General features: G+C 45.6%; 3 protein-coding genes across 3 annotated transcripts in view; 2 read left to right on the top strand and 1 right to left on the bottom strand.

The window, feature by feature from the left end:
• Positions 1-3,020, top strand: part of pik3c2b (phosphatidylinositol-4-phosphate 3-kinase, catalytic subunit type 2 beta) — a 31,281-nt gene extending 28,261 nt beyond the window's left edge. The window contains exons 31-33 of the mRNA XM_056436632.1: positions 369-475; positions 656-784; positions 888-3,020. Of these exons, the coding sequence (XP_056292607.1) occupies positions 369-475; positions 656-784; positions 888-1,079 (428 nt within the window). The 3' untranslated portion in view covers positions 1,080-3,020. The remainder of the gene's footprint in view (positions 1-368; positions 476-655; positions 785-887) is intronic.
• A 1,316-nt stretch (positions 3,021-4,336) lies between these two features.
• On the top strand, positions 4,337-8,958 carry LOC130208845 (protein phosphatase 1 regulatory subunit 15B-like). Its single transcript, XM_056438201.1, has 2 exons — positions 4,337-6,607; positions 7,043-8,958. Exons 1-2 carry the CDS (start codon positions 4,901-4,903, stop codon positions 7,265-7,267), a joined length of 1,932 nt encoding a protein of 643 aa, XP_056294176.1. The 5' UTR covers positions 4,337-4,900; the 3' UTR covers positions 7,268-8,958.
• The window catches only part of LOC130208846 (achaete-scute homolog 5-like), a 4,585-nt gene continuing 648 nt past the window's right edge, over positions 8,564-12,500 (bottom strand). Inside the window, exon 2 of the mRNA XM_056438202.1 lies at positions 8,564-10,754. Coding sequence (XP_056294177.1) covers positions 10,185-10,658 — 474 coding nt within the window. The 5' untranslated portion in view covers positions 10,659-10,754 and the 3' untranslated portion in view covers positions 8,564-10,184. The remainder of the gene's footprint in view (positions 10,755-12,500) is intronic.

Raw genomic sequence — 12,500 nt, 5'->3', positions numbered from 1 at the left:
TGTGTACTGTGTGTATTATGTGTGTGTACTGTGTGTAATGTGTGTACTGTGTGTATTATGTGTGTATAATGTGTATAATGTGTGTGTACTGTGTGTACTGTGTGTATAATGTGTGTACTGTGTGTACTGTGTGTATAATGTGTGTACTGTATGTGTACTGTGTGTATAATGTGTGTACTGTGTGTATAATGTGTGTACTGTGTTTACTGTGTATAATGTGTGTACTGTGTATAATGTGTGTACTGTGTGTATAATGTGTGTACTGTGTGTGTACTGTGTGTACTGTGTGTGTACTGTGTGTATAATGTGTATATAGTGTGTGTACTGTGTGTATAATGTGTGTACTGTGTGTACTGTGTGTGTTGCAGAGCTGCTCTGGACTCCTGCGGCGGGCAGAGAGCTCGGCGAGGTCAAACTGTCGATCTCCTACAAGAACGACAAGCTGTTCATCATGGTGATGCACATACGAGGCCTGGTGAGTGTGTGTGTCTGTGTGTGTCTGTGTGTGTGTATCTGTCTGTGTGTGTGTACTCTGATGTGTTGCTGGGTAACATGTCACACAGTTAAGACTCAATGGTTTAAATTAGCTTTTTTAAAATTCATTTTCTTGTCTGTGTGCCAATGTGTGTGTGTGTGTGTGTGTGTGTGTGTGTAGCAGCCCCTGCAGGACGGGACAGACCCTGACCCCTACGTGAAGCTCTACCTGCTGCCGGACCCCCAGAAGACGAGCAAGAGGAAGACGAAGGCGGCGCGGCGCACCTGCAACCCGACCTACAACGAGATGGTACCCCGACAGGAAGTAGAAACACTGACCCTTCAGTGTAAAGGTCACAATACTCGTCGTTGTTGTTGTTGTTGTTGATCACCGTTGTGCCCCGACCCTCCAGCTGGTGTACGAGCGGATCCCCCGGGGGGACCTGGACCAGAGGGTGATCCACCTGCGGGTCCTGGGCGACGGGGCCTTCTGGGACAACACGGTCCTGGGCGAGACCCGGATCCCCCTCCGGAGGCTGGTCCCGGGCCAGCACTGGGTGGACTGGCACCAGCTGGGCGCCGCCGGCTCTGACTCCGCCCACTGACTCCGCCCACTGACTCCGCCCACTGACTGCAGTGGAAAAGGGGAGAGAAGAAGAAGAGAAGCGGTTCTCCTCAGGAGGAAGAAGAACAAAGGAAAGTCCTTTCAAAGTAAAAGCCCTGTGGGAGTTTAACTTCATCACTTTAGGACGTTTGGAACTTTTTCTGAAAATAACCATTAGATTTACTTTCGGGTCCTTTTTTTAAAAACATTTAAATATCCTCCAATGAGATTTATAAAGTGAAGCTAACTCGCTCGTTGTTGACGCAGTTCTGTTAGCCGGTGAGACGCTGGTGCCGTGTGCAAAACCCAACGTCCTGTTTCCTCCGTTGATCATGAGACATTTTCTGACTCCCGGGAAATAGATTTAAAGCTTCAACTTTAACGTGCACCAACGAATAATTAGTGCGTCTGAAATTAATTAATTAATTAATTAATTAATTATCTGGTTTTGCGAGAGATGATTTAGACGTGATTTAAATTTCAATAAATAAACACAATGAACACACACATGAACACACACACACATGTACACACACAGACACACACAGACCCAGACACTCACACACATGAACACACACACATGTACACACACAGACACACACAGACACATGAACACACACAGGTGCATGTTGGGTAATTCCGGCTGTTTGATTTCCATCTTTCTGCAGAAAGGGATTAAAATACTAAATAAATTATCGGCAGACATTTTGTTTTGCTTTTCCGGGACTTTTTTTAACGATTTTAGTTTTTGTTTGGCAGCTTTTATCGTCCTAAAAATAAAAACTAGAAGCACCACGAGCCGCTCCAGTCGTAGAGGAGTGTAAACGTCGTGTTCATGAGCTTCAGCCTCAACGTTTGACGCTCCAGAGACGCTTCCACATTCCTTTTTCTTTTCTAATCCTGTCATTTTGTATTTCTGCCGTTGTTTTTAGGGCGGGCCTCTAGACTTGTGATAATCCGTCTGCAGTGAACATTAAATTGGGATTTTGAGTTTGTTTTAATGCGCTGACCTTTAACCTTCTGACTCAAGGTGAATTAAGCCCCGCCTCCTCTGAGATATGAATCTGTCCCATGGGTGTCGAGTAAAACTTCCACTGAATTAATATTCTACGCCGTTTGTTTGACCTCCTTTTACTCTTGAGAGCACCAATCACGCGCTTCTGTTGTCTCAACCTAACTTGATGATGACGTCACGTTCCTGGTGATGCTCGTCCTTTATCTTTCTATTTTTGACCCTCACGCTCTCCTGTAGTTCTTCAAAACGGACCCGATCGGCAGCATACTCCCTGTATTGATCACGCGTATTGGATCATGTGATCAAGTGGACGTTATTTGTTTAAGTGGCGGAAATAAATTCTGATTTAAGCTTCTCAAATGTAAGGATAAAAAAAAAATCATATTCAGTTGAGTATCTTTGGAGAAAAACCTTTTAAAGTCACGAGGAGAAATTTTTCACAATTTTATCAACCAAGACGATTAAATGTTAAATCCAGAAAAATAAACTGCTGATTAATTATGAATATACATAAAAAAAACATTAAATTCCAGGCGGCGTAAACATGAAAGATACTTTATGATTTTCAAGTGAATTTTTTTCTTCAAAAATATCGTTATTTTTTAAAACTCTGTTCAAAAGTCAATATTCAAAGAGTCGCGGAGCAAATTCCGTAGATCTGCTCTAATGATGAAGATGATGATGATGAAGCTGGAGGTGGCGACACACTGAGGATACAGGAGCAGAATGTAAATTCACAGTGAACTGATCTCTGATCTCTGATCTTTAATCTTTGTACAGATTAAAATGTGACGAGGGTTTCATCCACTGCAGCATTTAGCCGGATTGTAGAAGCTCTTCATATTAATGTGGATAAATTTTATTCTGAACATGTTTTGTATTATTTGCACTACAAAATAAACTTGAATTAAAAAAATAAAAATTCAATACAGGTTCATTTTTTCATTTCATTTATTCATTTTTTTAAAAATTGAGACTTTTTTCCTCATTCTCTCCATGTCTTCCTCCGCTCTTTTCCTGCCTCTCTTTCCCCCTCTCCTTCCCTTCCTACCTCCTCTTCTTTAATCCCTCTCCTGCTCCCTTCTATCCTCTCCCCTCCTGCTTCATAATTTCTTTCTCCCTTATCGCTCCCTTTGTCTCCTTCCTCCTTCCTTCCCTCCTCCCTCCCCACTTTTGTTTCTTTTAGACTATTAAAACATAATAGTAGTATACATTCAGTAGATTTAGCTGAGAATACTTGTCCTTGAGTATTTGTACATTGTTGTAAATAAATGTGGTTAAAAGCTAAAGAAGAAAATAAGTGTGTTTTGGTTTCTTATAAATTGAAACAGATTTTTTTTTTTTTAAGCATAAAAATATATATATTTTTTAAACAAACACTGGACAAATAGCAGGTGGAAACCTAAATATATTTATTTAATTTCTAACGCCTATTTTGTATGTGTTTAATGTCTCCTGGGAGATGGATGCATGGAGTGTCGCCTGCACAGGTCATTACAAATTACAAAATCAGAAGAAAAAAGAAGCTATAATTTCTTCCAGTTTGTTCATGTGAAGTACTTTTCGTGCACGTGGACCGCTCGCGCAGGGGGGCGGAGCCACAGCCCAGATAAGGGCCTTCTGTGCAGGAGGCTCAGCTGATAAACACGTGGCAGCACCTCAGACTCATTACGTAACACATATCTGATTAAAAATAACAGAGGTTTCCTTAAAGACGAATCCTGCAAAGCATGTTCTCAAAAATTGAAGAAATATTAAGATTTTCATTGTCAGTACTTTGGGAACATCCCTCAATGTGATTGGGGAGGTTTTTTACAAATATTTAGCATTATAATTTTTCATATATATTTTTGTATTCTTTAGATATAAGTCAGAACATGTGAGGAAAGGGTGTCATACATTTATATTATGATATGTGTTTGTTATATGATATGTTTGTGTCACACAATAACAGTTTGGCATTGTGATTGTCCCCTTTTTATATTTCTATTATTTTTTTTGTTTTGTTATGTATATTTTTCCTGTGTTTGGGCCCGTGGCTTGTTTGATATCTGTATTTTAATGTATTTTATGATGTATTATTATTTACAAATGATGAAATATCTATATTTATAAGCACGTCGGGCCAGTGACGCGCTGACCACCACCTCAGGAACACCGCGACGCTCCCTGGCTGCGCGCGCAACTTCTCGCATTCCTCGGAAGGACGACTGTTCTCGACGGTCCCTGAACTTTCTGATGAAATCTCTCACCGACACACGGAAGCGACACGGCGGTTAAAATAAGGATATAATATCATCATTTTATTCGGGAAAACCTGGACAGTATTACCACCGGAAGGAGATACAACAACTAAACCCGAAGCCAACAAATTGTCGTGTTGTTTAATCGAATATTTCGCATTGAACGTCTGTTGAAACTAACCGTTGAGCTACTTAGCTTCTCCAGAGTTAGCCGCTAAGCTAGTTAGCATCTTCCGCTGAGCTACCCCGCTAACCGCCGTTGAAAAGCCCCGTCGGTTTCTTCTAAAAGCTGATTTTTTAAAACTAACATTAAAATGGCTCTTTTGTCGTCGGATGTGTGTTTTTCCGTCGCCGTCTTTACGAAGTCCTCCACCAGGAAGAAGTCCAACCACCACTCTCAGAGCGGCGTGAACGCCGCGGACCGCGGCGCCGTCACGGACGTCATTCCCTGGGTTCACACCAGCTGCTAGTCGGAGTAAAAAACAACATTTCACACAAAATAATTGTATTATACATGGATAATAATTTAATATTTTTGCACTTTTTGAGGTGAAGAAAAAAAAAATGTTGAGAAATATCAACGGCGAGAGTTTGTCCTCCCAGGCCGGGCGAGGGGTCGCCTCACCCGGGCTCGACGCTCAGGAAAGCTCGTGGATTGGAATGCTCTCCAGGCCCGCGATGGCCTTTCTGCAACGATATCTCCCGGGGCGGCCGCAAACCCAGACCCGGGCTGGAGCAGGAGCCGGGTGGGTCATCGGAGGAGGCTTAACGAACAGCTTCGTCGACGACGGGAGGGAGTTGTTGAGGCAGCTGGACGACATGATGCCGCTTCCGCCCGACGGAGCTGCCGGCCTCCTGGAGCCTCGGGCCGGCACCTTGCCGTGGCTGACCGCCGATTCTCTGCTGGAGATGGGGATTCGAAGCTCGGAAGATCTGGACATGAACCTCTGCCAGCAAACCCAGATTGGATATCTGTCGTCCGTCAGGACCTTTTTCAGCCATGTGAGCTCCGTGTCCGTCCAGGACATGAAGGCCACGGTGGAGCCGGCGGGGCCCCCGGTGAAGGGCCCCGCGGGCAGAAGCCGGACGTGGTGGGGCAGCTTCTGGCTGGGCGAGGACAGCCCACAGAAAGGGCTGCCGTCGGGCGTGTCCTGGGCGCAGCGGGGCCGCCTTCACCCTCAACGACCGGCGGCGGGAACAAAAGCAGCCGGAACAATGGATCTGTTGGTCCAGAGATGGACGCTGGGAGAAAACACCGGACCGACGGACCTCACAGAGGAGCCGGCCGACAGCGGAGGCCTTAAAACAGTCCAGAACGCAGAGGGGTCCGTCACCATGGACCCCCGGCTCGGCATCGGGGGACACCTGAGCGGGTCAGGAGCCGCCTGCAGCGTGGCGGCGACCCCGGATCAGGACCACGGCTACTTCAGCCTGGAGGAGGAGCACGTCCAGGGGCGCCGCCTGGGCGCGGAGAAGCCCCCGAGCGAGCGGCGGGACGAAATGGATCCCGCCGTCGAGACGGAGACGGAGGAGGGAGAGTCTACGTCAGGAAAGGAGGAGGAGGAGGAGGAGGAGGAAGAAGGAGAACGGGAAGCGGCTCCACGGGCGCTCACTCACCCCGAGTGCCAAAACAAAGCCATCGCCTTCATTATGGGATGTCCCTGCAGCGACGACAGCCAATCAGACGGGGGGTCCAGCGATGATGACGACGATGCTGGCTTCGACAGCGAGAGCTCCTCTGACCGGACCGACTCCACCGACGACGAAGAGGACGGCGAAGAGGACTCCGAGGCGGAGCCGTACGACCCCCGCAGCTTCGCCGCCCGGCAGCACACCTCCACGCCCAGGGCCGTCCCCGCCGCCACGCCGCCGTCCTCCGCCCGCTCCACCCCGGCCTCCTCCCCCGAGCTCGCCCCGCCCCCCCTCGCCGCCTCCCCCCCTCAGTCCGGCAGCGACTTCTGGGACGACTCCACGTCGGCCAGCGAGGCGGACGAGGCGGAGAGCCTCCGCCTGCTGAGCTCCTTCAGCTGCTCCTCCGACCCCTACAGCCCCTTCAACTTCCAGGCCCCGCTCAGGACGAGGGAGCCGGCGGGGCCCCGGACCAGGACGAGGGCCAAGAAGGCCCCCCAGACGCCATCTTGCCTCCCGCCCCCCAAACCGGCGTCTCCGCCAGAGTACAGGAAGGAGGAGGCGGAGGAGAGGCTGGACAGCGGCTTCTCTGAACCCTGCTCCACCTCCTCCGCCTCCTCACAGAGATGCACCACCAAGAAGGTCAGTTGGTTTTCTTCCACCATAATGTTTTAATTTATAATATTGATTTTTATTTTCACTTCAAACACAATGTCTTCAAACAAACGGTCCCCGCCAAAATAAAAGTCTACCAAAGATATGAAGCAAAGAGAATTTGAGACGTAGAAGGAAGGGAGAGTCATCTCGTCATCGTGTTTATTTATTTACAATTAACTTAAAGGGATTTAAACAAAAAGCTGTTTTCCAACAAACAAAAAGAAACATGAAGATTTCTTCCTTTAATAGGATGACAGGAAACAGTCTATCTCTCTCTCTCTCTGTCTTTTTTTACTCGGTGACTTGAGGTCAAACATGTAACTGGAACTGAAGCTCAGAGACGGTTTAGTCCTCAGTCCTGATGATGAATGACAATCTGATTCCAGGTCAGATTTAAACCCTGACTCCTCTTCTCCTCAGGTTCGTTTCTGTGACGACGTGGAGGAGTTCTTTGCCAGCTGTGGCGAGGAGGAGGACCAGGAGGACCGGCGTGGCCCGTGGGAGGAGCTGGCCCGGGACCGCTGCCGGTTCCTGCGGCGCTGCCAGGAGGTGGAGCAGAGCATCGCCTTCTGCCTGCAGCCTCAGCACCGCCAGCTGGTGCAGCGCCGCCTCGCCCAGACCCCTGAGGACCACCAGGACCCCTGAGGACCACGAGGACCACCAGGACCCCTGAGGACCACCAGGACCCCTGAGGACCACCAGGACCCCTGAGGACCACCGTTCTGTCCTCTTCGTCCTGGAGGCCTAAAGGTGACCTTGCGGGTCCTATTGAGGAGATGAGGAGCTGCTCTTGTGAAGCAGTGAGACTCAGAGGTCACGAGGTCAGACGGACTCCTTCTCCTCGTTTCTCTGGACTTGAAGACGCTTTAGTGAAATACAGACTGAGATCTGAAGGCTCCTCCACCGTTGAGACGTCGTCACTGTATCCTGATTGGACGGCGCCCCCCTTTAGCCCCTCCCCCCATGTATTCTAGTTCCTGGAGCCTCTAAACACCGCTGCTGCTCTGATGCTGTCGGCTTCGTGTTCAGAGAGTTTCATCAAACTGATTAAATGTCAGTAATTTAAAGTATTCGCACCTCCAAAAAAAAAAGACCCATAAAATGTAATAATACATTTTAAAAAGCAGATTATTGGATAGATTAATATTGATAAACGTCCCCAGAGTCCAGAGAGTTTACTGAGTGTTACGTCGTGTTATTGATCACGACCGGATGGAACCGGTTCTGAGGGTCGCTCCTCTTTCACGAGCTTCTAGTTCGATCTTTTAACGCCAAAGAGTTAGTGTGTGTGTGAGTGAGAAGCAGCTTTTTGCATGAATTGATCTCAACGTAGGAACCGCTCCCTCACCGATCACCCATAATCAATAACCGCTGCACAGTGTTCATCAATTCATGAATCGATGGTGTTGAAGTTACTTTCCCGCTCAGCGCCGACGCGTTAATTTATTAATAAAACGGCTTTAAACTGGGAAACATCATTTAAGGTCAGAGCTTAAGACCTTCACAGCAGTATTGATGTTTATTATAATTAAAACATTAATTTATGGGTCTAAATGTTAAAGTTCTGCCACGGTGACTATAAAATCTATTCAACAGCATTAAATGACTTCATGGAGAGACGATAACGATTAACTTCTGGATTTAATCTTTTATTTGCTCTCTGATGTAAACGTGGTTTAAATATAACTATCTGCGGCGCGTTCTGGAGGCGCAGAGACGAGGCGCCTGGAGGGTTCTGACACGTTTGAATATCAATATTTATTCTGGCGCAGTAACTGTTTTTAAAACTACACGTGACTCCTAGTATTGATCCGTATCTGCCCGACAACCCCCCCGAAAAACATTAATAACTGCAATAGTTGGACTAGCCTGTGGGTCATGTTCCTCCAGGAGCTGCGTTTAGATTTACTTTAACATCTATTATATGACACTTTATTTAACTTTTTAAACCTTTTTTTTAAAAGTCATGACCTGAAACCGACAGAGAAATGTTTATTTTTAACTCTCAGGCGACGTCGGGGTGTTTTCTGAGTTTATTTAAAGCCGAGTCGGCAGTAAACGTCTGTTGAAGGTTCTGCTGAAGGTTCTCCGTGTCGCAGTAACACAACGTCTCCACACGGGGAACCGGGTCGTCTCCTGGCAGCTGATGTTGTGACTAACTTTGAATAATCAGATTTTTATTTAGCTTTTTAAAGGAGGCGGAAACGACCGGATGAATCGTTGTTTAGTCAGAGAGAGAAGCGTTTTATTTTTCTAATTGTTTGGTGGTAACTGGTTCTGCTTCAGCGTGTCTCTGAACACGGCCGATCGAATATTAAATCAATATTTAATGATCACACACTGGTCCTTTGTTTTTCGGTTCTGTTGTTGTTGTTCCCTTATATCCACATTTTCACGATGACCAAATCGGACCCGTTTCTAAAGGAGTGTCGGGTGTAGTGCTGCAGTTTGTCCAGCAGGGGGAGCCGCTCACTCGCCGCCTGCAGCTGCTTGTGGGACACAGCCGACAGCGCCACCAGCAGGCCTCACAGCGTGTCCCATGTTCTCACACCAGGTTCATCTTTTACTAAGCTCTACGCTTTTCACATATTTATTATGTTGTTTTTAATACTCGTGACGTATAGTTCTGTCTCTGTATCACCTCGGTCCAAAATCTAATTATATATGAAACTGCTGTCAAAATACAGACAGAAATATACATTGAAATCACAATTTTTCATCCTACAGGCAAAACTTTATCAGGCTCTTAGTTGTAGTTTGTTACTGTTTCCCAGCAGATTGGGCTCGTGCAGTTCCTCTGGTCTCCACTGGGGGCGTTGACGCTGTTCTATGGAGCGATTGATTAATAATAATAATCAACAAACAGAATCCCTCTAACTTTACGTTAATGGTTCTTTTTCATATAAACCAACCCCATTATGTAAAGAAACTGATGTTTCAAAAGAGTTTAAATGTTTTTATAATTAAATGGAACATTTACATTTGATCAGGACTGAAGCTGCTTGGTGAAAAAAGGAAAATAAGATTTTTATGGCAATTCTTGACATTTTTCCAAACAATTTTCTGACAGTGAAACACAATATAATAATAAATCTATTGTTCTGTTTCATAAACCCTGACATAACTCGATGTCCCATCGGCTCACGTGATGAAAGCTCTGGAAGAAGTTAAGATAAAGTATTCCGTATATTTAACTCCTGTTGTCATGACGACCAGAGAAGTTTCTTCTGTGTTTAGTTCATCAGACGCAACCAAAGACTCCTCACGGTCCTCCTGGCGTCTGCTGGTCTCTCTTAGTGTCTGCTGGTCTCTGCTGGTCTCTGCTGGTCTCCTGGTCTCTCTTAGTCTCTGCTGGTCTCTCCTGGTCTCTGCTGGTCTCTCTTAGTGTCTCATGGTGTCTCCTGGTCTCTGCTGGTGTCTCCTGGTCTCTGCTGGTGTCTCCTGGTCTCTCCTGGTCTCTGCTGGTCTCTCTTAGTGTCTCATGGTGTCTCCTGGTCTCTGCTGGTCTCTCCTGGTCTCTGCTGGTCTCTGCTGGTCTCTCTTAGTCTCTGCTGGCGTCTCCTCAAGTCAAACAGGAAGTAGAAGAAGCCGGCCTCAGCCGCTCCTCCTCCTGCTCCTCCTCCACCAGGCCCTGCAGGTAGGCGATGTACCTGATGGCGGCCCTGAGCGTCTCCACCTTGCTGAGCCTCTTGTCGGCGCCGGGCCCCGGGAGGCGGTCCCTCAGCGCGGCGTAGCCCCGGTTCACGCAGCGCACGCGCTGGCGCTCGCGCTCGTTCCGCTTCTGGATGAAGGCCGGCTCCAGCGGGCACTCGAACACGCTGAAGTGTCCGTGGTGGTGGAAGGGGCCCAGGTAGGAGGGGCCCAGGTAGGAGGGGCCCAGGTAGGAGGGCAGCAGCCCGGGGGCCACGGGGGAGGAGGGGTACAGCAGGAAGGGCACGGTGCCGGAGAGCCGCGGGCCGCCGCGGTCCTCACGGTGACCACCGGGGGGAGACGCACCGAAGCTCAGGTAGGACGACGGAGAGAAGGTGGAGCTCATCCTGTGACCTGAACGCACCGCAGACCGACCAGTGAACGCACCGCTCACCGACCAGTGAACGCACCACGGACCTCAGTGGAGCTTCATCCTGTTGACCTGCAGAGACACAAACAGACCTGTAACACTTGTGTGTATCTGTCACGCAAACGCACACACACACACACACAATATAAATATTCACACTGCTGTCGAGGAGCTATAGAGTAAAAAAGTTGAAATTTAAAAGTATCAACAACCTGTATTTTATTAATTTTTTAGATTCAAGTGTATTTTCTGTTGCAAATAAAACATGTCTCAACGTTTGTTGATGCAAAATAATAATAATCTTGATTTAATAAATAGTTTATTTTATTACTTTTTATTTAACTAGGAGACAAACATCCGTCTGTTGGATAAGAATAAAAACAATAGGTTCCTCTACGACGAAGTGAGGCGACGGTGTAATTCAAGCTTCACCGTAGAGACATGTTTGTTTCCTGGTTTCGAACTATTTGAATGTTACATGAACGCATCACAGTTCGAACCAAGAAGAAACGGAGGCAGTAAATAGAGCCAATCAATAACATAAGGGGAACACTTTCTGATTTAACATCCAAGTTCAACAGAATTCTCCTGCTGTGGAAAACTTGTATTAATATATTTAAATCTTTGAGTATATTAATATTATTCTATGTACTCCCGACCGGCCCGAGGTCTTTAAGAGTATCGGCGACGCGTGAGGCAGAAACTCGGTTCACTTCCGGTTTCGGTCGGCGTGCTAGGCTAACGGCTACTAGCGGCTAACGATGCTACCAGTGCTCAGCTGAGTACGTCACACACTGTGAAGTGAATTTAGTTTTAATCTCTGGTTATAAACCTGATCTTATAAACCGTCAACACGGTAGCTTGTTCCTGATTCTTAACAAAGTGTTTTTACGTTCAGCTGTTGAGGTTCAAATGGACGCGTCGTAGCTCGCTAGCTAACGGGACGCTAACTTCCGGTTTGATTGACGCTCTGAGAACTAAAGATGTCTCTGAAGAACTTGACTTTATATTATCAAAACAAAACCGAGGTTTACCTCAAAGTCCTTATACCTGAGTATAAATACTGGATTAAATGTCAAAGTCCTTTTGAAATCTCACTGCAGTAAAAGTACAACATGCAGAACTACTAATACAATATTGATTTATTCATGTTGATCAGTTATTGATCCGCCTGGTCGGAGTGAAGCTCAATTTAATGACTTTATTTATATAATACATAAAGCATCATTTATTAGTTGTATATATTTTTGTATTAACAGTATAAATGTTTTAAAGTTACTGAAGCTGTCGGATAAATGTAGAAAAGTAAAATATTTCACTTTTTGTGGAGTAGAAGTATGAAGTATAAAAAAGTGGAAACACAAAATACAATAAAGTACAAATACTAATTGATTGTTGAATTAATTAAATAAAACATTCATAATGAATAATAATTAATAATTGAAAACAGACATGAAACAGATTAACTATACAAATCTACCTAATATACAAACAAGATCTACAGATACACACTTTAGTATATATAAACCACTATGTGTCTTTATATGTATATCTAATATATACATATAATTTATATGTATGTATATATAATATATAATATATATATATATAATATATATATAGAGAGTATAAATGTTTTAAAGTTACTGAAGCTGTCGGATAAATTTAGAAGAGTAAAATATTTCCCTTTAGTGGAGTAGAAGTATGAAGTATAAAAAAGTGGAAATACAAGATACAATAAAGTACAAATACTAATTGATTGTTTAATTAAATAAAACATTAATAATTGAAAACAGACATTAAACAGATTAACTATCC

Source organism: Pseudoliparis swirei, chromosome 18 (assembly GCF_029220125.1).
Source record: "Pseudoliparis swirei isolate HS2019 ecotype Mariana Trench chromosome 18, NWPU_hadal_v1, whole genome shotgun sequence".
In the NCBI taxonomy this organism is placed as follows: domain Eukaryota; kingdom Metazoa; phylum Chordata; class Actinopteri; order Perciformes; family Liparidae; genus Pseudoliparis; species Pseudoliparis swirei.
The sequence above is the reverse complement of the archived record's forward strand: the minus strand, read 5'-3'. Positions and strand labels throughout refer to the sequence as shown.